The sequence below is a fragment of the Antedon mediterranea genome, chromosome 6 (genome assembly GCF_964355755.1).
Source record: "Antedon mediterranea chromosome 6, ecAntMedi1.1, whole genome shotgun sequence".
Classification (NCBI taxonomy): Eukaryota; Metazoa; Echinodermata; class Crinoidea; order Comatulida; family Antedonidae; genus Antedon; species Antedon mediterranea.
The window spans coordinates 17,087,339-17,113,729 of NC_092675.1; the positions used below are offsets into that span (position 1 = coordinate 17,087,339).

Here is a 26,391-nt window from a genome sequence, read left to right on the forward strand (position 1 = left end):
AACGTCTTATTCTCATTGGTATCTATCTCATCTTTTCTGACACGCCGTTGATGTACGGTATGCGTACGGTATCGTCTCATTGTCATTGGTATCTATCTCATCTTTTCTGACACGCCTTTGGTGCACGGTATTGCAACGTAACGTCTCATTGTCATTGGTATCACCTGCATCCCAGTCTCTGACACAATTTTGATGCACGGTATTGCAACGTAACGTCTCATTGTCATTGGTATCTATCGCATCTTTTCTGACACGCCTTTGATGCACGGTATTGCAACGTACGTCTCATTCTCATTGGTGTCTATCTCATCTTTTCCGACACGCCGTTGATGCACGGTATGCGTACGGTATCGTCTCATTGTCATTGGTATCTATCGCATCTTTTCTGACACGCCTTTGGTGCACGGTATTGCAACGTAACGTCTCATTGTCATTGGTATCACCTGCATCCCAGTCTCTGACACAATTTTGATGCACGGTATTATGACGTAACGTCTCGTCATTGGTATATATCACATTTCCTCACGCCCAGTTTCAGCAACTTCATTTCATCATAATCGGTGAGTTGCGTAAACGAAATTATATCAATAATATTATTGTTTAACTTCGATATCTCTTTATAAACGTGTTACAACATTTAAAAATCAGTAAAATATTGTAAAATATGTCAAAGAATTTTAACGTAGCAACTACTAGTAGGGCCTAAACGTATTGATAAATAGTTTCAGGCCGGTAATAATAATGTGATGCGTGAAATATTTTTGCTTATTGAATTATTTTCTTTTATACTGTTGGTATTTTTATGGTAACCGAGTGATTGTTTTTCGTACAGTTTGTTTTGAAGGTCTGTTGAATTATATAATAATATACTAAGTTGATTTTCTTGCAGATTGTTGCTGTCCCTCAGAAATTCACTATTGAAGTAGCAAAGTCAATATCCTCAACAACACAGTTGCGCTGTTTATTTTGCCGTATCATTACACAACTGACCAATCATATGAAAGCTTCTTGCTGACTAGCAACAGAGCGAACGAGAGTAACCCACCCCCTGATTGGCAGAACTACACGGGTGGTTTTTAAACGAACAGCCGATTCGTCAACACTCATTAAAAATACGATCTTCAAGTTGTCACCGCGAGGTGACAGACCCGCTGAATCAAATATTGCTATTTAATTTTAAAAGTATCTTGCTTAAACTCTCATCCTCTTTCTAAGACTAGACAGTCTTTATATCTAAGTCTAGGCCTATACTAACTAGATCACTTTAGTTGTTTCTAGATCAATACACTTCACCGGCCTGAACCTGGGTAAAACATAGGCCTACGAGGAACTTAACACAATTGTTTTAGACACTGTTATCATTCTTCAGTTCTTCTTCAATAATTGTTTTTATAACACAGTTTGATTTGTCATATAAAAATGAAGACAAAAGCATCACTGGATGTTTCTTCCTCCAGGCTACAACCACGTAAACATTTAAGAACTCCAAAATGTGCCCGATGCCGAAACCATGGTGTTGTATCTTGCCTAAAAGGACATAAACGTTTTTGTCGATGGCGGGATTGTCAATGTGCAAATTGCCTATTGGTGGTAGAACGCCAGAGGGTAATGGCAGCCCAGGTTGCCCTACGAAGGCAACAGGCTACTTCACCAGAAAAGGACTGCAAACTTGGTAAAACTGAAAAAGCATGTGCGGCCATGAGACGACCTCACAAGAATTCGACAAGAAACACAGTTTTGACTAAAGATGTTTTACAAGGTAAGCTAAAACACTTTTTTTAGAAGAATTGCGAAGTTGTGTTTTGGTTATGCTTACTTTCTTCAGCCTAACTATATAGCATATGCGCACTCTACCAGACAGTTAGATTCAAAGTTATACTGAAAGATTTTGTATGCGTTAAATGTATTCCTGTATATTACGTATAGAAATTACCTTTCCATTTGGACATCTAGCCGTTGGTTACACACGTCCCATGAAAACAATACATTGTCGGCAAAAAATTTCCAAGAAATGTACTGCTGAGTTTAAAATATAACCGTTCGGGTATTATTAAAATGAATTAATTATCAAAGTTGAGTCATGGTACAAAACCAGAACAATATTGAATCTTGTTTCTAACCAAGAGGCAATCGAGCGGTTTCCATGAAACCTTAATATAGATTGTCATTAGGGAAAAGAACAAGATAAGACTATGGTATTGAAACATAAGAAACAACATGCTAATCGTGGTCGACTAACGCTACACTATTAAACTTTTTGTGACCAAAAATTGCCCATATATGGAAATGATAGTATATCACTACCATATTTGGCCACATCACATCACACCTTTTTGTCAAAGTTTGATAGTGTAGACAGTGCTTAACTTAATAAGTGTATCAATGTATGCATTTTGAAAAACACGTGCATTGATGAAAATTTATTACAATCTGGCCATCAAATTCATACAGTAAGTGAAATGCACTGAAAGATATCTTCAATTTGCATACAAATTTGGGACATCTAGCCGTTGGTACGAATACGATACTAGTTTCCAAATTTCTATACTACATACACATTTAAAAGTGGCACATTTAAACACAAAGTAACCATACTAGCTAATGTTTTCCTCTATTCACGGTATGTTGTGGTACCAGTAAAGACATTTATTGTTCCCTGGTATTACCTATTGATATCGCTTTTATTAAAAAAACACTTTAGCAGTACAATATGTTGTGAAGCTGGATTTTTCATTATTTTTTCTGCCTAAGTTGGTGATTAGTTTGAATGGTATAGAAGGATTCCTTCAAATAATTAAGTACATATTTATTTAATATTTATATTACATATTGAACAGTTTTGATACACATACATTTCTTAATATCGGAAAGTTTTCTTAATGGGAATTTTTCGGACCATGCCTTTTTATATCAGATGATATTTTGTTTAAAATTATTGGTTCATTTTGAGACCTATTTAGTCAAATTAATAATGATGATTATGATATAATGACAATAAAAAGAATATAAAAAAAATAAGGACATATTTTTAATAGTTATAGGAATATCGTAATACAATCAGAATAATGAAATTGATAAACGACATAATTATAATGACAATAGGTTAATAATAATGGCAATGACGAGTGATCACCCGATAACTTTCGAATAAAAACACCTCCGGAGAAGATTGTATACATTTCAACGAATAGATAAACATTATGTTTTCTTGACTATCTAGGGAGGTATAGCACAAATTCAAAGTTTATTGTTTTAGCTTTGTGAGAAACTGTTAAAGAACGCAATGAGCGAAAAGCGTTTACATTTATTGGTGCAAGTGAGAGAGCCGTTGACGTGGGAAAGCGAATGGCGAAATACGTATTGTAACCAAACCGATCTGCCTTGGTCTCTTGGTGTTTTTTCTACATAAAACCATTGCTGCTAATTGCTTCTGTCGTTGATATTTCCCACGAGGTGACACACGCTACATTTGGTAATACTACCACCCATATTGTCAAATAAAAACAAAATTTGGCACAAAAGTGAACCCGGGGCACGCGTGTGTGTTATGATTGGTCGTTAATCGCTGGTAATGATTTTCTTTGTGTTCAACAAGATTACATTTAACATTTTGAACGACTACTCGATAGTCTCTTGTGACATGCAGTTTAATTTCACGTCATTAGCAGTCACGTGACACATGACACGGGAGCCTAACTTCTTAAGCAACCCGTTTTTACAACTATTTTGGTCCCCTTTGCTTTCGACTTTGTAGAATAGTCAACAGACGCCTATGTTACTGAAGCTCCTGCGTTCTGCATGTTCCAGTTTGGGAACTTCATGTGCAAGATAACGCGATGAATTGCTGCTTCTTCTGCGTCATTTTTGTTCTTAATTTAAGAAACATTACTTATAGACGTACGTGACTATTCGTGAATTGCCTTACATAAAAAAAAAGAAATTGAAAAAGTTGTTATTCTAAATCTATAGAATAAAGATAAATGCAGTCTTTAATAAAATTATATTATTTAAAATCCATCAAATGACGTCATGATCAATAAGACTAATACAATATTTGTATCATATAGATATTATTACTCTTACTTCATCATATAATTTGATTGGGCGTGTGAAAATATAATTTTCATCAAAGGCAGGATAGATGATTATCCTATAAATTCTGGGATGAAATCTTTTCTAATTTCCTTACTTAATGTAAAACAAATATTCATCGATTCTTCTAGTAATTGAACTTAAGTTAATTCAATAATTACGGTTAAGTTGAATTCTAAACGGCTAGCCACTCCTATGACACTATAAAAGCATATTAGTTATGCAATTAGTCGATGCAAAGTCAGCTATTTATAAGCCGATTGTTTTCTTTGTACACTAATTATATCAAAATATGTACTAGTTATATCTTATACATAATTGCAATTGATTATTCGAAATTGAAATTAATAATTGAAGGCGTTCATTTTACCTAATCCTACTGATATTTCATCTCACCTGTCCGGTCGCCTTTGATCGACACAAGGTACATCAATGTACAATCACCTTTACCCATATTGCATTACCCATTTTAAATTAATTACCAACAATTATTCGGATATCAAGCTGTTATGTTACAGAACAAACTGCGGCCACAAGTCACGAGACCTTAATTGTCACCCACACTCCCAAACAACATATCGTATGTTCAATGTGTGTGTCAACGAGCGCACATAAACGTGTTAGGCTACCAAACGTGTAACATCTTAGGGGAAATGGCGGAGATCCGTTTTTAATAGGGTGGGGGGGGGGGGGGGGGGCGTATACAAATGAAATACATTAGGCTGGGGGGAAAGGCCCTTGTAAGCCCGGCGTTATAGATGGTCGTTTCAATCGATTTCTGAGCACATAAAAATTCCGCCCATAAGAATACAATTATTTTGGTTTACGCACTTTTTAGGCACTGGTCATGATTCGCCACTGGTTATATTCACGTAAAATCTATTCTTCTTAGATACTATAAATTATTTTCTGAAAAAAAGACATACGATACGTCATGCGTGTAATAGAAGGCTTACTTTCCATTTCATTTCAACAATTAATGATTTGGCTGGTGAAAAGTGAGGGGACAAACCACCACTAAATAATATGTGGAGTGGGGGAGGGGGAATGTCCCATCGTCCCTCAACAATCCCCCCCCCCCCCCGCTCGGGATCTGCGCCGGTGCTTAGGGGGATAATTACTAATCTTGTTAACCTATGACACAAAATCAAATTTAGATTTTAATATAATTTTAAATTTAGCGAATTGCGTAAGCAGGATGAATGCTGAAAATAACATTAAATATTTTGATAAACAATTATTATACGCAGTTATATTAAATATGATAGAGGTTATATTTTCTACATTATCTCCATAACACGTATTGAGTACAGTATTTTTATATTAAGTATAACACTGATAGGAATGATATAATTGAATAAGGAAGGAAATGAATGACTGAATAAACCGAGTAAACGACAAACTAAAAATAGAAAAACGAATTTAGGCCCATGGTTAAAAAGTGAGAATAGATGGCATGGAACGGACTGCTAAATATTATTGCATGTATATCAAAATTCATTTAATTTAGCAGAACATTCGTTTTGGCCTACTTGTGTTTCTTTCTCAAGAATGCTGAACTTAACTTTTCGATTCATTCATTATCAAAAAATCATTTAATGCTTTATTTTATTTCAAAGGTTGCCGAACTGCCAAACAGCTTCGGGCTGCTTCCAATGCAATGCAAGCCAATCGTCCGATGATTTTTCTTCCTCCAGATGTTAGAGAAAGGATGAGAAAGCGTCGAGCATTTGCAGATAAAGAACTGGAGTCAACAATGCTAGAACGTGAATGTCAGTGGAGCTTTTATTACACTGCAGCACAGACCCGTTGGACACACCCTACTATCCATAAGGTACCATCAACGGAAAGATTATCTTCAGAAAGAATTACTGTTGCTCCTCCGAAATCTTCACTTTCTGCAAGAACTGTTCAAAGACTTTTCCCAATGTTAATACCATCCGCAGTCAGGGTAGGCCTAGGTGACTTCCATCAACCAGACGCTACAGCACGAAAGAACGGTTTTGTATCCTATCCACCACTAACTCTTCCAAACGAAATCTCACTGACGCCATTTTGTACAAATTCGGCTTTCAAGAAACTTAATAAAAAGGAAACACCAATTACTGATTACAAGCTGGATGTTCGTTCACATCAACATGTTTCAACATTATGTGAAGAAAAATCATTGGATAGCAACGACAAACAAACATTTGAGTCAAAAAACAAGAAAGCAGAGATAAGTGGTAACAACCAAAAACCGACACCTTTACTGTCGTTTTCTGTCGAAAGGATAATTGGATGTAGATGAAGTATAAAAACAGTAACATTTTACATTTGGCGTATACCTCACAACAAAAAATATGGAAAGTGGTTTTATCAATTAATTCACTACCAGGGTTAGTACAATCTGCATTTCCCTAAAACATATTATATTTCTTAGAATATTTATAAAATTAATCGTAACTGTAAATGATAGTTAGGTAAACACTCAACATAATAGAAGCCATCTTTTAACTATATATTCAACGATAGAGCTTGTTGTAGTTTTATATACACTTCAACATTATCTAATTCAATTCAAATTCAAATATTCTTTATTCATCCTCAATCAAGAAAATATACAACAACAATAAATGAGAACATAACATCTACTTTCCGAATCTTTAAAATAGGTCGCCAAATTGAAGATTTTAAAAATATAACAGGAATATAATTACCTAACAAAATAGATTAGACTTTATAAACTATCTGAAAATGTTGCTTACTTTTAAGGATATGATTAGTGTGTCACTGTGTAGAATACATTTAATTACCTCTTCACTGTAAGGATTTCTATAGGTTTACTGTTTGTATATACAAAACTATTATGTTGCTGATAGAAATGTATAAATATTGCATGTAATATACGGTTTAATGATGATTTGGTGATGATATTGTTGTTAGATGTAAACTTCCGTGTCTGTTCTAAATATCGTTTTACGTCAGCATAGAACTGTTTTTGTTAATCTATTGTTAAAAGAATTATATGGATAACTATTGAATAAATATTAACTGCAAATGTAACGTGCGTTGCTTTATTTCTTTGGTTGTTGTTATGTTCAACTTTCGTTATGTTGCAATAATGGTCACCACTCACCTATTTCCGCCATACATACATACAAATTAAACAATGATAATTAATTGATGATTAGGTACATTTCATTTTTTCTATAAGATAGTAGCAATTTGTAATAATTAAAAAAATTATTTAATATCTGTTCTTAGGAAATCTTGAAATTATGTAAAAATAATGTTTAAGTTGAAAAATAGAGTGATGAGAAAATAATGAACCAATCAAACTGTAAGGATTCATGAAGATAATCCATCGCACACCCGGCCCATCAAACTCGTTGATCACTCCCCTCATGCTCAGTCTATGACGTCACCAAAACGTGCTTACCATCGGGTCATAGCGATCACTACAATGACAATTATTAATAATTTTCAGACTTGCATTCCTAATGACTATACATGTGTTAAAAACCATCACTTAAATAAAGCGATAAGCAGGAGGTTACCTAGACCCAGTTGGTCGTCCATAACGGTCGGTCGTTCGCCTACACCCTACATACCACCAACAACAAGCCCAGGCCCAGGTGCTCTTTTATATTAAATCATTTGAATACTGTAGGCTGCCGCGCAAGACAAGTTAAAATTACTATTGAGATAAATTTAAACCTTTTGAAAGTGTTTGTAACGGTAGCATTAATTATCATATTAATCCAAAGGCAGATATTACGAAAAATGACAATTGGTTATATCAGTGTGATTGGATACAGAATAAGCAAAACGAAAAGCAGTAGGCCTAGGACACCACAAAAAGGAATAGGCCTACCAAACTATTCCTGATAATCAGGGCCAATACAGTAGGCTAATTTTGAAGAATATAAAATTACGTACAGCGAACAGGAATCGAATGTTTCCTATTTGCTGTTAGTATGGCCCTATAGGATATTTATATTTCTTCTAAACTTTTAAAAAGGGTACACAAAATAGTTCGTACTAAATAAGAAGCATTTTAGAATCGATAACAACGAGTTTAGGAGGTATAAAATTAGACGTGTCTCCATGGGCTAACGCTTGAAATATAAAACTCGGTACATTCATTATGTCCCAAAAAGATAAGTAATGCGATCATTTACAATCAATACTTGCCGAGTATCATGATATAGATGTATAAATCTAAATACTTGATTGCGAGCTGAACAGGTGAAGGTGGTGAAAATAAATCTACGTGTTTCCGCGTCGTTTACATTACGTTACGGTTTCTCAATTGGAATTAAGCTAAGATGACTATGTGTATATCATTCGATACCTTATGATTAACGATTGTTAACCTAATACGCTGATGGGTTTTAAAGTATTTTAGCTTCCATAATAATGTACACAATTTGTTTATAACAAACGGTTAAAACAAAACAATCATTCTGATTTATGCGTCATACAAGAGCACCGGTTTAATCTACATAATAAATTAATCATGATTATTAATAATATATGTAGGCCTAATAAACAAACGGCTTGATAATACAAAATATGATTTGATGATTTCGGGGCAACCTAATCATGGGACTAGACCCTATACAATTTATAAGCACATCATAGTTATAATACAGAGTTCACCTTAGATTAGAATATAGGCCTATACGAAACAAAATAAAACGCAATCAATCATTTTATAGTAATGTTTCGATTTTCATGGTTTTATTTTTGATTTGCGTTGAAGTATTATTGTTTTTTTAATAACGTTTTCATTTTCATATGTAGGTGGAAAATATTTCATTAATTAATTAATGTAAGAATATTAAATAAAAACATTGATAAGCCTATGATGTGGATTATTTTTTTTAATCAACTTGTTTAACATTAATGAAAATAAATATTATTTGTAGATCAACACCCTTTTAAAATAATATGTCAATGTTCTCAAAAATAGTACGAATAACCTCTACATTGACCCGTCTTAGGTCTCTACAGTCGGTAGAAACTCTACGCTAAGTAATTTGTAACTGAAGAAGAGCAGTATTCTGGCCCAGTACAAACGGGTTTCGACTTGCGTAGCCCGGTGAGTGTGTATATCCTATACATATGTAACGCCATTCGCTCTCACCTACGTATAATTGATGTCGATTTAGTGTACGCGCGAGTGTTCTATTCTTTGGGAACTTCTTCGTATTGAGTTACAATATGGTTAAACGCGTCACAGCGGGATCAAATAAGACTTCCAACGCAACCCAAAGGTGCTAATGTACTTTGGTTAAATGTGTCGGTGCCAAATTTGTAATAAATACACAACTGCAGCAGCACATGTGCTTTGCTTAGAAATGATTTTGTTTAAAAACTTGATGACGGGATGAACGAGTGATGAAGAAATATAATTAGTGTTTTAAATATACTTAAAAAATGCAAAAGGAGGGAACACCCGACGCGCTCAAAACAAAAATGATTAGATACGCGAGATATTCGATATCGGCGTTTGATATGCTATCCAATTTCTCGACAACTTTTGACTTCTGTTAAAACACCATGATGGTGATATCGATCGTTATAATAATGGCCACCAATGATTGTAATCATCATCCTAAACAAAATAATTTACAAATAATTAAAATGATAGTAATCCTAATGCGTACACCGTGGCTGTAGGCCTAAACGTGTAGGTATTGTATACACGTTGTCTTTTTTCTTTCTTATATCTAAAAACAATTTCTATTCTATTTCGCAATTTAGGTCGCCTACATTGATAAATAATCTTTTACCTCAAAGTGTAATGGTATAAGCTAACCGTATATGCCAAGATCTTGTTATAGGCTCTTTCACGATTAGAAGCAAAAAGATGTTCTCTGTTCTGTCCTTCATCCAAAACTGATTAATACTTGGTTTTATTCGTTTGATTACCTTGGTTAATTTATTTTCAATATATATAATATAATAAAACACAATATTACGTTTGTATTAGGGAAGACTTAAATCAAACTATATAAATATGTCATTAAGTATCCACCATCAAGAACCTGCTTGTCGACCCAGATTTAGACTATCAACAGATCTCCTTTCCTACCAATTAAATACGATACAATAAATCTTTCTAACACACACAAGCCGCTTGGACAATATCCAAACATTATTTGTAAATTTGAATCGTGTAGGCCTACACAGTGACAGTTTGATCGGATATGATCAATATTCAAATAGTGACTTAAACACTATTCAAAAAACACACAAACATACTATGGAATAGAATCACCACACCACCATTTTAGTCGGATTCTGATGTTTATACATTATTTTGCATTCTATAACACCTACATAAATTCCTGTCATTTGATTGGACGATTGTGGGTCACATGGGGTGCACTATTGCATACTTTTTTTTCGTGTACGGAAAAAAAATCTTATGGCGTTTGAAAAACATTATTTTAAAACTATTTTGTTCTTCCGCCGTGTGCGAAGATTCAGTGTGTATGACTGGTATCGCGACGGAAGTACATTTTTGTATGGAGATCTTTCAATAAACCATCCTTGGGCTGATCCCGTCCACACGACGCAAAGAACAGAGCAGTTGTTCTGCAATCGCTGTAAGATCAACTTTGCGGGCACCAAACAAGAGCATAGTCAAGGCGGGACAGGGATCAGTCTGACGGCATTATGGCATGCATTCTTAGTAATATTTACGTATTTATACAAATAAATTGATGTATTATAAAAAGCCAAATAAATATTACTGTTCAACGTGAATTAAATGTAGGCATAGCTGGCCTACCTTTTATTCAATCTGAATCTATTTAAATGTTATACATTCGGTGAATGATAAACGGTCATATTTCAATTCGGCTTCGCCTTTTGAAATAAACCTTTCATCAGTCACCTCACGCCATTATGTACTAATATTTGTATACATCATACATTCATTCATACACATTTATTCAGTTATAACAATAATAACTTGGGCACGCACTTTTTCAATTCTTTGGCTGAAGAGGAAGTGTGTTTGATCGGAGTTTACATTTTAGGAAAGCACCTTAAAAATACGCATTCGGCCGTCGGTTAAACTGATAATACTGGAGACAAATTAATGTCTGATATTCAAAACGGTATTAGGCAATTTAATTCGGATATGACTTAACTGTCTTTTCTAAATCACAGATTAATACGATTTAACTTAAACATAAGTTATTTTTAGAAACAGTTTTCAAAATATAAATATCGTTGTTTTTAGTTACTAAATGTAGTCTATGTTTAAAAAAATAATTTCTGTTATTTTTCAGAGACTATCGAGTACTATCGAATTACTATCGAATTACTATCGAATTATTATTACAGGTTGTAAATTCTGCCATATTTAAATATCTAATTGCAAAGGTGTTGTTTTCTGATTATTCTTCTTTCTCTCTTATTCATCATGAGGGAGATGGGGTACGAAATTGTGAATCATTTTACCCAATTAATTAATATCCCATAGATTATTCTTTACTCAATGGTTATCCACAATAAGAATGGTAAGTCTAATTTATATTTTCCAGAGTGGAGATAATTTCCACACACTAGGCCACGCCACTTTAATGATATAATATTGTATTTTTACAATTCAAAAAGATATACATATATCAACAATGGCTTACTAGCAATAATGGATTTTCAAATTAAAAATAGTAAGTTTAGGAATCATGTAGCGGTTGAGGGATCTTATCCATTGCTTAGGGCATAACATTGCTAACCTGAGGCACTTTGGTAAGCCGATCCGGATGTTTTGCTTGCAGTTCTCTAAACTTGTCCATAACTGAAGTCAAAGAGGGAGGTATGTAACAAGATATTAATCATATTAGTCTTTAAATTAACTAAAATGAGTTGGAATAACACTTTCGTGAACAATGCGCATGGCTGTAGATTTACAACTGGTTTTTATGCAATTTGGTACGGTTATCTTTTGATAGTTTTTATAAACTAAAATAATACAATAAAATACAATTATTTCAATTGTTATAAATTTAGCATTTGTGTTTATGCGGTTTCTTAATTTTGGATATAACCGTTTTATTTAATTTGGCAAAGCAGTTACATCTTACTTAAACACACCTCATTGGGGTTCTTTTTCATCACTCAAAAGTTGTTCATGTTCCTGTGGAAATTAATATTCAAACAAATATTATCGGGGTACCAACCAATGAAATGGTTATAAAATAATGTTGACGGATTACAGTAAATGTTGACGCATTTATAAGATGGAAGGATTTGAACCAATCACCGGTGTCTTCAAAGCCAGAATCCTTACTGTGCCTGAAAATTAGTTCACACTGCTAAGAATTACCCCTACTGTTTAAAATTACCACCCAAACACAATTATACCCTCAATAGTTATCAACAGTGGCTCTGCCACAAGGAATTCAATCATCATATGACAAAAGAAAAAACAGTGATGACAGCGTTACTAACAGTTGTGCCCCGGAATTCCCTACCAATTAATGACAACGAATGACAATCTACTTAGATTTCATATGACTGTGTTCTAGGCCGTTGAACTAAAATCGCCTATGTGATAATAATTACATTAAAATCACCTATGTGGTACAATAAATATATATCTATTCGCATCTACTATTTATTAGTACAGTTCTTTCACGTTTCCTCCGTTACCACACAGGCTTCACTAGTTCAATATAATTGTTTTGCATCTCACTATTGTCTTACGACGCTAAACCAATGACGTTTTGTAAGGATAGTTTTTACTTTTTCTGCAATAATTATTGTAGAGCGATAGTTATAGTGTACATAGATACTTTATAAAGAAATCGCGCGTTCTGCCTACAATGTTTACAAATCAACAAATATTATTTGCCACCTACCAAACCTGTATAGTACTTTGTTAAGCGGCGCTGTCGAATGAGCATCGTGCGCGGTATAAAGACGTGTGCTGTCAATATCAAACACACAGTAGTGAAATACGATGTTAACAGCTTATTAATCTACCTGTATTTGTATAATTCTGAGTAAAACCAGTCAAATGAATAAATAAATAAATACATTCAAACTAGCGACCACTGGAACCGCGGCAGCAGTTATTGAATTGTTGCAATCGCATTTACAGTAGAACATATGTTTGTGTGACGATAGAGAGGGCGCACTACAACTTTCCAACCAACTCAGAGGAGCTGAGGGGATTAAAAAGATAGTACTGTACTATTTAAAAAGAATTTACTGCTTTACCAATTTTAAAGGCCAGATGCAAAAAATTTCTATTGATCATACATTCCAATAATTATCGATCTATAGTTTCCTCTATGTTTCATAATTTTTGGGATTTTATTTGTGTTACACGAGCTTGTTAAAAATAAGCACTTTCTTATCAGTGGGGGGGGGGGGGGGGGGGGGGGGGATAGTTCAAATTACATAGTAAAATATCTATTCTTTTGTATACAAATTTTGTAAATAGAGAGGTATTTCAAAAAGCTATGAAAAATAAACGGTGTGGTAAAAAATGTTATCAGATGACTAAATATAGGTAATATAACTTGAATTTACATTTCTGGTATTTTTCAACTTCAGATTTATATTTTTATCCACCGTATATCCACCATCTTTTTTCACCTTCTAGGTAGTCACCAGACATGTTTTTACATTAGGTTAAACTATCTAACTACTGAAAAAAAAGTCTTCCTGGTTTTTATGTCAGAATTTAACCATATTAAGGGAAATTAATGTTTTTCGTCTTGATTTCTGTTACAAATATTTGATAACCAGATATTATATTTAAAATTCATGCCTCTACCTGAGCTTTAAAAGAGAGCATACAAGACATTTTAATATTCCTACAGTAATCTTTTTATTTACATAAATTCTTACACTCATATTCGACCTAGCTTTACAATTTACTGTCACTATATCATAACTGCCAAAATCCAAAAACATGCTTCTCTGGCAAACAAACATCAAATCTGACAGGGAAGATGTACTCGATCATAAGTCTATTTTTAAAACACTTCATTATTATTGATGTATGCCAAGTATTATTCTAAGTATGGTTGATCTGTGGATAGTTTCCATTTATGTTCACGACCGGGTCGAATAACCTTTCTCTTCGCAGGCAAGTCAGTGGTGCTGTAAAAAAAGAGATTGACTTATTAATTTTAACCACTGCATTACAACATTAAACTTTAAAGATAATTCTGTTATTTAAAAGGTATTGTTGTGTTTAGTTCTGCATCTCTGGGACATTTCTTTATTGAAATTTCTATTTATAAGTATTTATTTTTGATGATCCAATAAATATATTTGAATAAATAATGGATCATCCTTAATAGAATCTAGAGAAACCAGATGAAACCTTTCACTAGCATTGCAATTTAATTTAATAAGTAATTGTGTATATACTTGATTAAATAAAAGAAACTAAGTGAAGTACTTGGCAAAATATATCAGGGAAAACTATATTTGGAGAGAGAGGGCTCACTATTTGATATTTTGATCAGTCCATGTTAAAAGAATACAGAGGGCGTGCTATTTAATATCTCATATGGACGATACAGGTAAGTCAGATTTTAATATAATAAGCTTTTGTGACGTGACCAATATATCAATTTTCCTGAAAATCAACAGCCATGTTCTGTAAGTATATATTAAAACCCAAACATTCAGATTGATAACTTCAAAATTGTGGACGCTATCGTGCTAACAAACAAAGCAAGTACTATAACAATAGCTAAATTCTATTTTGGCAAATAATAACAACACTATTACTGCAGTGCTTACCTCTCAGACTGTTGAGCAAGTTGCTTGACATCTGGTCTGTAGACAACACCTGGTGGTGCTGATAGACGTCTACCATCTCTTGTGAAGTAATAGTTATCGCTTACTATGTGTGACGGACCATCAGGAAGGGCTGGCTTTGGAACATCTCTATACATTTCACAGAAAACACAGAAATTGAAATGCAAATATTAAAATACAAATACTAAAATAACAAAAACAAATTTTTTTAAATATCATTGTTATATATTAAAATGATACCTTGTTGATTGCTCAGGTCTGTATCGAAGTTGCAATGTTTTTTGTAGATCCCTCTGCAAGATTCAACATAAATTGTTTAGTAGATACAGTACAAGGAGTTTACTACTCAAATAAAGTTGTGGTAGATATATATTAAAGCACTGTTTGTTTATACACATTTGACATTATTATTAATTATTATTATTATTATTATTTATAAGGCTGGTCAACTGTATCGAATGATTGCATCATTTAAGTTTTAATTAATTACACCTATCCTTTGAACAGAATGATTTTCCTTTATAAATCATGGTTTGGCTCAGTGAGTAAAAAGCTGTGGCCATTGCTTAGTAGTACGTTTGAGTTTGAATCCCCGATATGTGTAAATAATAAACATCACAGCTTAAACCAAAAAATCAAAACTAGTCCACAAAAAAGATACCAAACTTCACGCAAAAAATGCTAAATTTAAAAAATACAACCAAAATGTAAAATTTTGTGTCCGAGCGCATCATTTAATTTTGAGTTTATTAAATTATTATTCTAGGATAACTTAATTCATATTGATATAAAGTTTGCAGTACACCACGTGTATTAGTTCTAGACGTTTCAAATTCTGAATTCATATTTTAAAAAATGACTTATTGACATACTTCAATTCAATCAATGACAATGTGCACCTCGCATGCACATTGTCACACTTTCATCCCATATCCAGTGTTGCGCTTTTAATTTTATACTTAATCATCCTATCTATATCTTACTGCAATACTGTAATACTAATAGTGACTATGTTATGTAGTTAGTAGGCCTAGCCTAGACTGTCGGTACCACCAACAACTCTCAAAGAGCAGCGCCACTAGGATACTCTCCTACCTTACTCTACTACTAGTACTACTACTAGGCCTAGGCCTACTACTCTAGTCTAGGGAATCACACTAGTACTACTAGTAGGCTAGCTAGGCCTAGCTAGCTAGGCTAGGCCTCTAGCTAGCTAGTAGGCCTACTGTACTGTTGCTAATGCTGGTCCAGAGTTAATATATCAGGCCTAGCCTACCATCCACACAAAAAATAACCCTAACCAGCAGAAGTATGATAAAGTATAAACATTATTATAAATTATTACAAATACTAACCCCTGCTAAGAAATTACGAAGTCTTTGAATAATTGGCGTAGCGGTAGCCATTTTGATTTCCACAAATGACCTTGTGCATGATGGGAATAATTTCAAGCTCTATTATTATATTGGTAATTACATATGATAATAAGAATAAAATTAATTAAAAATATTACTTTTAATAATAATAATAAATATATCATTTTAAAATAATTTTTTTGAAAAGAGATAGATTTTTTTTGGTGTTAAATAATCTTGTAATTCATATGTCAAAAAAGGACACGCTTGTTTCTGCCTTTTCGTCGCAAAACGTGATTTTGATCGTAATACAAAATGGACAAGCCAGTAAAACTTGCAAAAGTACGTACTTAAGACACTGTTTCTGGAAAAATATTTACAATAGGTTAAAATAGAGTACTTAAAGAACAACAATATGATATATAAAGTAATTTATATTATGTAGTTAATCAATGATTTGCTCCGGTGGCTGCTATCCGGCGGTCCCTCGGCCCTCCTGTGTGCATGTGAATGCACGTCAACAGCCTGCCCTTTCCTGCTTCAACGGTTTGCTGGGCTTTGCTTAGCGAGCGAAATGAGCCTAGGCTAGGCCTAGTTAACCAGAACCGAACGCTGAAAGTACGGATCGACCGGTTGTATTGTCTCACTTTTTCATGAAAACGATCTACGTTCAATTCAATATTTGGTATTACAACAACACGTAACATATCCATGCATGTATGTTACTGTGTGCGTCATATATATAATAATTAATATGGAAAGCCAAAAACTGATCATCCAAAACTTATCTAAAAGAATGGATTAGGCCAAGTTGAGCCGCCGACAAGTTGAGCCGCCGCCAGAAAAACGTTATTTTCTATGGAACGCCAAATGCTAACTTTCGCCGGTGCTCGTTCAATTTATGTTAGGGATAACGATGTAGGCCTACATTCAAATGTTTATATATCATGGTTTTTAGTATATATATTATTAAATATTATAATTAAAGAAATAATTATGAAAATCTGGCTTGTAGATTCCAAAATATAAAACATCACCGAAAGTGATCGTTTTTAGCCAAAAATGACGTAAACATGTTGCCCCTCACTCAGTCGGCAGTTGTATGAACTAGGCCTACTCCATTTTTCGGTAAAATAATTATATAAAATCATGTTTTTTAGTAAAATATTTTGTGTATTAACATTTTAAAATTCAATAAAATATGATATTAAAAGATTAGTAAATAAAAAATAATATTCGAAAAATGTTAATACTCTATTAATTAGTCCTGAGAGACAACGTGACTTTACGTGGTAGGCCTACACGCGAGAAAAATTATGAGTGCACTGAATTTTTTCCTCGAAAGATTAAAAACAATTAAATTATTAAATATTACTACTTTCCTTTGCTGTGTTAATTGTAATAGGCCTATGTAATTATATATTATTTATTTTCATGACACAATAAACCAAGACCATGAACTAGGACACCATCCTAATCACTACGCGAAATGTCGTAAAAGACGCATGCACTGGGCGTTTCATAGAAATCACCGGCGGCTCAACTTGTCGGCGGCCCAACCGGTCATATCCCAAAAGAATCTACGCCGTGGTTAGGATTCCGACACGCTATTGCGCATGCCCAGAGCGAAGTAATTATAGCTTGCACCTACACCACCACACCGAGATTCGGAGTTTTAACTAGATTTAGATCGCGAGAGCAATGGATGAAACTTGACCTAGGCCATACATGAATTAATAATTAAAATAAAACTACACCGCACATTAAAATAATTATTATGATATTGATAAGAATCGGTATCTATCTTAATCGAATGCTGTAATTTTATTAGACAGAGAATTGAAAGTATGAAGTTCGGAATGGGAAAAACACAGGCCTGCCCTGTGCCAAAACGAGCGATGCGCCTCTCACGTCGATTTCACATCCTCTCTCTGCCATAGTGTTATGTATCTGGGGTTCACACTACTATACATGTAATGATGTTTATGTTTTTGTGAATGGAAATAAAGAAACAAACAAACATCAAGGTAGAAAGGAATGGACTCTGCACTGTTTTTAGCATATTCTTGTGTATTTCAAGAAATGTACGAAAGTGAATAGCGACCCCGACTCCCCGAACAGTTTTTGTTTTTTTCACGTCAACAAATCAACTTGGTACGATTATTGTATGCACAGTATAATGCGTATATGAAATCTTTTTTTTGTACTTGAAAGAATCATAAAACTGTCATGTAATTATAATTCATATATGAATGAAGCAACAACTTTTTTAATTACAAAATAAATAGGCCACTGGTCACATCTAGCTGGTACTGGTATTAGTTAGTAGCATCTAGGCTAGTGCTAGTAGCTACTAGCTATTTTACTACGCCGTGGTGGAGGAGCTTCGCGATGAATGATCCATCGCTGTAAGCTTGTAGAGTAGAGGCGCCGATCACTCTTCACCCTGGGCATGCGCAATAGTGTGTCGGATTCCCTAACGCCGGGCCGTTGAGTTCCGGTGCCGGAATCCTAACCACGGCGAAGAATCTATCTGGCACCTTTTTTTCTTCACTGCTTTTAGAAGAAAAATGTTCAATCTTTAAAAATCCTACGCTTATACTGTAATAAGATTTTCCACTAAATAAAATAAATGTTCTCGTATATGATTATGATGAGTCTCTGTTATGTTATTTTGAATATATATTTGTTTTTATGCTATTTTAAAATAAAGTAATACTGTATATTAATTATATGATTCTTTTTAGGTAACCAGAATCCTAGGTAGGACTGGCTCACAAGGTCAGTGTACTCAAGTTCGAGTAGAATTTCTTGATGAATCAAGTCGTTCTATCATCAGGAACGTCAAAGGACCAGTCCGTGAAGGCGATATCCTGACACTCCTTGAGTCTGAGAGAGAAGCTAGGAGGTTAAGATAAAATAACAGTATGTAAAAAAAGTAAGGATATGCTCTTTTACAGATTTGTCAAAGAATCGAATATAATGAATGATTACAAAATTATTTTTATTTTTAAAATAATTTAAGAAATTAAGTTTTATGTAGTACAGTATATACTGAAATAATATTGTATGCATTACCATCTTTTTTAGATACATTGTTTGGAAGACTTTCATTCAAACCAATACAAGAAACCCAACACCATGATTCCAGAATATTAAGGCAACAGTGCGGCACTTTGGATTAGATAAAAATTCATAATCTTCACAATCGTTGTTAAATTATAGATTATTGAATAAAGGCAACCAACAAGGAAATCAATGTTATTATTTATTTTTTGAGCAGGAAACAATTTTCATACAAGCATAATTATCTTTTTTTACTAAAAATGTCTGTTTAAGTAGCAAAATAAACCAAAATGTGTTGATTTTGTACATGTTATGCGCGATTTGAACGATTTGCGCAATTTCAAATTGCGCAAGGATTTTTTTGCGCAAATCGTTCAAATCGCGCATAACATACACACTGCTGCACTCCGTGCGTTTTGGAGGATTCCCCAATCTGTAATCATAATATGATTGGTGAAATACAATCATGCGGTACAGATTTTTGGATGTGGATGTCCAAATCACTCACGCCGATACATCGTGATGTACATATCAAAATAGAGTATCAAAATCAATCGATGATTTCTCAAAATTGACATGCACGATTGTGGAGAACTTTTGATATGTTGTTAACTATAAAAATAACATTGTTAATATGTTAAGAAATTCTAGATCCCTTACACTGGAACGAGATGAAACAATACAAACCACTGCTTATGGCCTACTACTAGTACTAGTCATTTTAAGTTCACTGTGTTTAGGCCTGTGGGCTTATTGTATTTCAAAACCCAAACCAACAACAAAAATAATTCGCAAATATATTTATTAGCACTCGAAGTTTGAACATTTAGAATGTAGACATTTAGACCTTGCACAGTAGATGATTTGTTTTTCCTCTTGAAAGTGACTAAATTTACAATGACGCCCTCTCTCGTTAAAAATAATATTTACTTTTTTTACAAACGTGGTTGTGTGTTGTATGTTGTTGAATTGGTTGTGAAGAACTCCCCGCACACGTCACGCACGCTGCAGCACAATCCACCCACCCACAATCAAATACACTGCAGGTATCTTTCGGGCACCACTAGCTTTAGTGCCTTTTAAATGACGTTTAGAGCCAAAAAAAGTGTAATATAGGCCGATCCATAATATATGTGTACTACCCACCACCGTCTTCAATAATGAACTAGCCTTATATACAAATAGGGCCTATTAGGAAAAATAATTTTTTAAAGTTGTCTAGGCCTAGGCCTAGGTAGGCCTCTAGGCTAGTTATTAGTAGGCCTATAGGCCCTAGGCTAGGCCCTATCCCAGCAGGTAGGCCCTAGGCCTAGTAGGCCTACCACCTAGGCTAGATCCATCCAGCAGGTACAGGTAGGTAGATATACATACAGTATATACTATAGGCCAAGGATTAGTTATTTAGACTAAATTTTAGGCTAGGCTAGCCATACATGTGGAGGATACTTCCATTCAATGCCCATATAGCTAGGAAGGAGGCTGGCCTAGTAGACTACCTACTTTTCCAGTTTAGTCGGGAGTTTAGTGTTGTAGTAATTAGGCTAGGCCTAGTTAGCTAGCCATTATAATATAAGGGAAGAAGAGTAACACAGGCATTGTTGTTATGATTAGGCTGACTTATTTCTTGAGAAGGTAAACTAAATATAATAATAATAAGATTTATACAGCGCACATATCCACTAAAAAGTGCTCTAGGCGCTTGTGAAAACCATGAAACATATTTAACCTTAAACCTAAATACTAGGCCTACTGAAAGTTTTGACCAAAAAAAAAGCCGAATTAAAAACAAGACCAATAGAACTCACATCAATGCTTCCGTTTATTAGCAATTTTGAGGTGCATAGACCAGCCAGTACATAACTCACAGGTGATGTGGGTATCTAGCTAAACAAATTAAATCTTACAAATTGCCAAAAGCAGCCGACAGCAGATGTGTCATCAGTAGACTTACTTGAACGAATGTGTAAAGATAACCGAATCCACAGACAAGGAGCTGAAACAGAAAAAGACCTATCGCCCCATGAACGTGCAAATCTGGGCTCAACAAGGAAAAACTTGTCACCGGATCGAAGTCTTCGAGAAGGTATGTACCAAATGAGCAGCTCGCGAAGGTAATCTGGACCTTCACCATTTAGTGTCTTGAATGTAATCAGGAGTATCTTGAAAATACTCCTATAACGGATAGGGAGCCAATGCAACTAATGTAATACTGGAGTGATGTGTTCAAATTTGCTTGTCCCTGTTATTATCCTACTAGCTGTATTCTGCAACAGTTAGAGGCACTGGATACTTGCCTTTGAAATACCATGAAGGAGAGAATTTCCAAAATCCAAACATGAGGTCACAAAAGCATGTACCACTTGCTCTGTCGCATCTCTGGAAAGGTATTTTCGTATTCTCTTAATATTGCGCATGTGAAAAGTTGAAGTGCTGGTGATTCTAGATATCTGCCTACTCATACTCATTGATAAGTCAAGAAAAATACCCAGGTTTTTTGCATTGGGTACTTGATGAATGTGACATTCTCCGATGTTGAGTTGGAGGTCCTCACATTTCTTCATTTGTTTGGGTGAACCAAACACAATGAATTCAGTCTTGTCTTCATTTAGCTTCAGAAAGTTTTTCGACATCCAAGCTTTCAAATAAAAAATACAGTTAGTGAGAGACTCAAGAGTTCCTTTAATTTCAGCGGCACTGGGTTTAAAAAACACATATTTGAGTATCGTCTGCATATACATGATGAGAGAGGTTATATTTTGAGACAATCTCAGAGATAGGAAGTAAATAAATAACAAAAAACTGAGGTCCCAAACCCTTGACCCTTGAGGAACAGAATAATCAAGTATGAATGGAGCAGACTTAGCAATTCCCACACATATATCAACCAAGGGATTCCAGTCGATGTAATATATCTCGACTTCCAGAAAGCCTTATGGGTCATAACACCAAGCATTTCGAATACAAGATGGAAGAAACTGTACTTGAGAATGTTCATAAAGAAAAGGATCTCGGCATTATAATTGATGCATCTCTGAAACTTGTATGTGTAGTTGCCATTAAAACACCAAATCGGGTGCTTGGCTGTATCAGTTGTTAAAGTCCCATTCCCTACATTTTTTAGATCTAATTTAAGGTCACAAACTACATTGAATGTAAAAATAAATATTATATGGTCCTATTGAGATAAATTTGTTGTCTTTAAACGGTTAAAAACGTAAAAAAAAATAAGTCAATTCTAGTAATTTTAGCGGCCCGCTATAAAACACAAAATGCATTGCGCGTGGATTGATATTTTTGTTTTTCTTCTGTAATTCACTCACGTTTCGATCGATCGTAAGGCCAACACAAATAGAAGACTAACTTTTCAGCGAATATACCGGGTTTTTCCCAATTTATATCATTGGAGTCTGGCAAAAAGAGAAAGACAAATAATGCAGCAACTATACAACGTCAGGCTAGGTATATAGCTAGCGTACGATGTTTGTCCGTTACCAAGCAAGGCTAGGTCTAAAGACCGTCCACGAGAGGTTATTCGCCACGATCTACTTAGGTAGTGCATTGTTTCTCACTTTTTATCATAATTTACCATAAAACGTACATTTAAGACAAGGAATGATCTGGTTTAATGTTTTAAAAGTAATATACTGTATATGTATTATTTTTACAAAACGTCACCGTATTGTAGGGAAGGTGTCTTTAATATCAAGTGTTTATGGGGCTAGTTAGGTCACATCTGGAATTTTATGTCCAGTCTTGGTCTCCACAATATACTGTAGCAAAGATATCACTTTGTTGGAAAAGGTTCAGGGACGAGCTAAAAAAATCTCTATAAACGTATGACGGAGCTAAGCTGACAACTTTGGAGGAGAGAATAACTAGAGGGGACCCCATTGAAACATTTTAAGAGGAAAAGAGGATAATAATAGAGATTTACTTTGATTGTCTATAATTGGTTCAGTTATATTACTAGAGGTCTAGAAACTAAATAAACCACTGGCCTATTTTAAATGTAGGTGACATTTTTTCTCACAAAGGGTGGTAAATGTTTGGAACACACTTCCTGCCAACATTGTAGAAGCTGACTGAATTCAAGAAAGGTTTTAAAAAGAAGTGGGTGGGAGGCTACTAAAGGGTCTGATACGACCCCCACCAGCCACAATTAAATTGAGGTGGTGCAATGGTGAGTTACTATAGTACAGTAGTAGTAGGTTGGGCCTGGCCATAGTAGTACAGTATTAGTAGGCTTGGCTAGCTAGCCTTCATAATATTTAGGCAGGGTTAGTTCTACCTCCACAACTATAGTATAAGAAGATGGACAGAAACTGGTTGTTTATTTTCTCACTTAGTTGTTATCGTGGGAATTAATGCTATTCAGGTACGAATTGTAATTGATACTCATTGAATTATTGAAATAACACTGAAAGAATTAGTACACTATGGTAGGACTGGGTGGATTAAATATCGCATTTCAATCAATTTCACGTTTGAAAGATTTGTCCATATGGAGAATAATCAATGTATTCATATTTATAGGTTAGGTTGAGTAGAATACATTTGTTCAATTCCAATCTACTCCACTGATCCAGGAATAGGCCTACTGCCCTCAAGTCGAAGGTGGGTTATATACAAAAACCAAACAATTTTTATCTTATTCAAATCTAACATAATTATGCTATCTAGCATAATTTGGACCTATCTGGCATTTATGCTTGGCGTAATTTAGAAAATCTAGAATAATTTCAAAACCTAATGCTGCAGCATATTACCATGATCTAGCAAGTTTTTTTAAGCATATTTTTGAAAAAAAATCTAGCATAATTTTAACCGAATCTGGCATAATGGCCAAAACCTGCCAACCTTTTTTTTTGTGCTTTTCACTTTTGTGGTTCATAAAAAAAACATAACAAAAACATACACCATCCTCTGAGACATTGTATTTGTGCCATTTTGTCCATAATTGTGCCAAGCATACTATCCACCGCTGGCCACATGCACTAAGCATATAGATTTATTTATTTATTTTTATTTTATATATATTTGTCCTCAAGCTTAACTGGAAACTGAGGAAATTCGGATTAGGCCCTCCACGGACCCACGGCAGCCAGCAGTGCAGCGCCTACCATATCAGCACACCGGGAGACGATCCCCTACTCTTTTCGAATAGATCATTTCAGAATCATGGCTTTTCTATGAATATCTGACATTTTCAACAGTAGGGCCTACAGTGTGTCGCATATTCTATATCCGTCCGGCTTCTAACAACCAGAGGTAGCAGGGGTGGTCGCAGGACTATTTTAAAGGGGTTGCCCAAGATTCCTCAGAGGGCCGTAGTGAGTATTTGTACAAAGTTTGTAACGTCCGTATAATTATTACAGAAATTTGCCCAAATTTTACGGACGTAGGGAAATGAAGATAAATATGGTACTACGGAAATACTACAAAAATGCAATGATTATGGAGAAATCAATGACCCATATAATGGGGTTTACCACGAACGCAATGTGTAGTGGGCCTTTCGTATCTTCTCACTCACAAGCAATCCAAACAGTCAACAAAACAAAAACGCTGACCGCGTTTTCAATCAATCAATTTATATATAGTCTTTTCCAACCCTGGACTTCTATAACATTAATGACGGTTAATATAATTATTATAATATGATGAAATGGGGTCTAAGTTTTAATTTAGTGGCAGAAAAAAACATTTAGTATGAAATTAAGGGTGTTGCCTGGGCAACTGGGGCAACACCCCTGCATCTGCCCCTGGGTAGGAATGTCTGCAATACACAGCCTACTTGAATTTTCATGAGAGTGAGAATAAGTTGTATTGGACTTTTATAGACAAAGGATTTTGTAAATGTATAGTTGCATGGTATATTTATCAAATAATTCTCTATAAATCACAATGAATTTAACCTTATTCTACACTAATACTAAAATAAATACAGCCTTGTTCGCACTGGACTTGAAAAATGGTCAATTAACCACGGTAGTAGAAATATTTGACTGCCATTTGCACTTGGATATTTCACACAATTTTACCATCATTTTACTAAAATTCAACGGTGATGTTAAAAACGACGACTGATTCACATGTGTTAAAATGAGCCGCAAGTTCGGATTGGATTTTAACTGATTAGTTTTTTTAGACAGGCAGTGGTCAGTAAAAGTATTGGACTTGGTTGTTGCCTGTGTGCAGATTGGACTTTCTTTGTCACTTTGACCAAATTAAGTCCAGTGCGCGATCAAGGCTCAATAGTAAAAATGGTTTGTTACTCAATGTTCATTCATTGTATATTGAAAAAAAAGTGCTAGTTGTTCTGTGATCCTAACAGTGGCCACCCCTCTCCCTTCCCTTTCATCAGTCCATTGAAGTTGTAATCTGAAAATCAAAATTTCAGACGAAGTGAAATACTTTATAATGAAACCAAACCAGTGGGAGGATTTTATATTGGCGATAAAATAGAAATGGGATGTATTATACTTCTAAATTTGTTTAGAATTTTTTTTTATAAAGATCAAATTGCACCCTATTTTTTATTCAAAATAAGATTGTTCCAGCCTTGGTGATTGTTCGTGTGTAATGATGTAATTGTTATTCATGGCGAGTTCGAATGGTTCACACCTGTATAGTTGTTTGGATTGCAAGAAAGTAAAGATTACTTTTTCTCACTAAAACAATAACTGGTATGTTGTTTTTTTCCCTTAAATTCAATATTGACATGTTCCATAGTATAAAACATCCTACACACATAGAATTTAGGGGACTTTTCTAAAGTATAGTGCATTTTTTATTGACCATTAACTTTAATTTAGAAATGAATGATGTGCCCATATATGGACATGATGATGTCATATCACTACCATATTTGGGTATATCACTACCCCATATTTTCACATCACATTTTTTTGTTAAGCTAGTTTGATAAGTATACAGAGCTTTAGGATGACAATTCCGATTCTTGATTGATCTGAACAAAATATGACCTTGAATAAAAGGTATAAAAACTGTCGCTTTACTAGAAAGTAATACAATAATTAGTACGGTCAGCCGAGAAATCTAAACTGAGATGATTCCTTCCAAATTATAATGA

General features: G+C 34.4%; 2 protein-coding genes and 1 long non-coding RNA gene across 4 annotated transcripts in view; 2 read left to right on the top strand and 1 right to left on the bottom strand.

Annotated features, from left to right (window-relative positions):
- The first annotated feature begins 1,186 nt into the window (after positions 1-1,186).
- LOC140051807 (uncharacterized) lies at positions 1,187-7,078 on the top strand. The gene is made up of 2 exons (XM_072097123.1): positions 1,187-1,759; positions 5,712-7,078. Exons 1-2 carry the CDS (start codon positions 1,420-1,422, stop codon positions 6,380-6,382), a joined length of 1,011 nt encoding a protein of 336 aa, XP_071953224.1. The 5' UTR covers positions 1,187-1,419; the 3' UTR covers positions 6,383-7,078.
- A 6,830-nt stretch (positions 7,079-13,908) lies between these two features.
- LOC140051588 (NADH dehydrogenase [ubiquinone] 1 alpha subcomplex subunit 7-like) overlaps positions 13,909-26,391 on the bottom strand; it is a 40,242-nt gene continuing 27,759 nt past the window's right edge. The window contains exons 1-4 of one of the 2 annotated variants that reach the window (XM_072096846.1): positions 16,233-16,318; positions 15,118-15,170; positions 14,860-15,006; positions 13,909-14,208 (exon numbers count right to left, since the gene is read on the bottom strand). In XM_072096846.1, coding sequence (XP_071952947.1) covers positions 14,118-14,208; positions 14,860-15,006; positions 15,118-15,170; positions 16,233-16,283 — 342 coding nt within the window. In that variant the 5' untranslated portion in view covers positions 16,284-16,318 and the 3' untranslated portion in view covers positions 13,909-14,117. Of the gene's footprint in view, positions 14,209-14,859; positions 15,007-15,117; positions 15,171-16,232; positions 16,319-26,391 lie in introns of those variants that run through there. The other variant, XM_072096849.1, reaches the window with a different exon arrangement.
- The window catches only part of LOC140051299 (uncharacterized), a 32,630-nt gene continuing 26,495 nt past the window's right edge, over positions 20,257-26,391 (top strand). Inside the window, exons 1-3 of the long non-coding RNA XR_011845505.1 lie at positions 20,257-20,344; positions 21,125-21,381; positions 25,849-25,984. This is a non-coding gene — a long non-coding RNA (uncharacterized lncRNA). The remainder of the gene's footprint in view (positions 20,345-21,124; positions 21,382-25,848; positions 25,985-26,391) is intronic.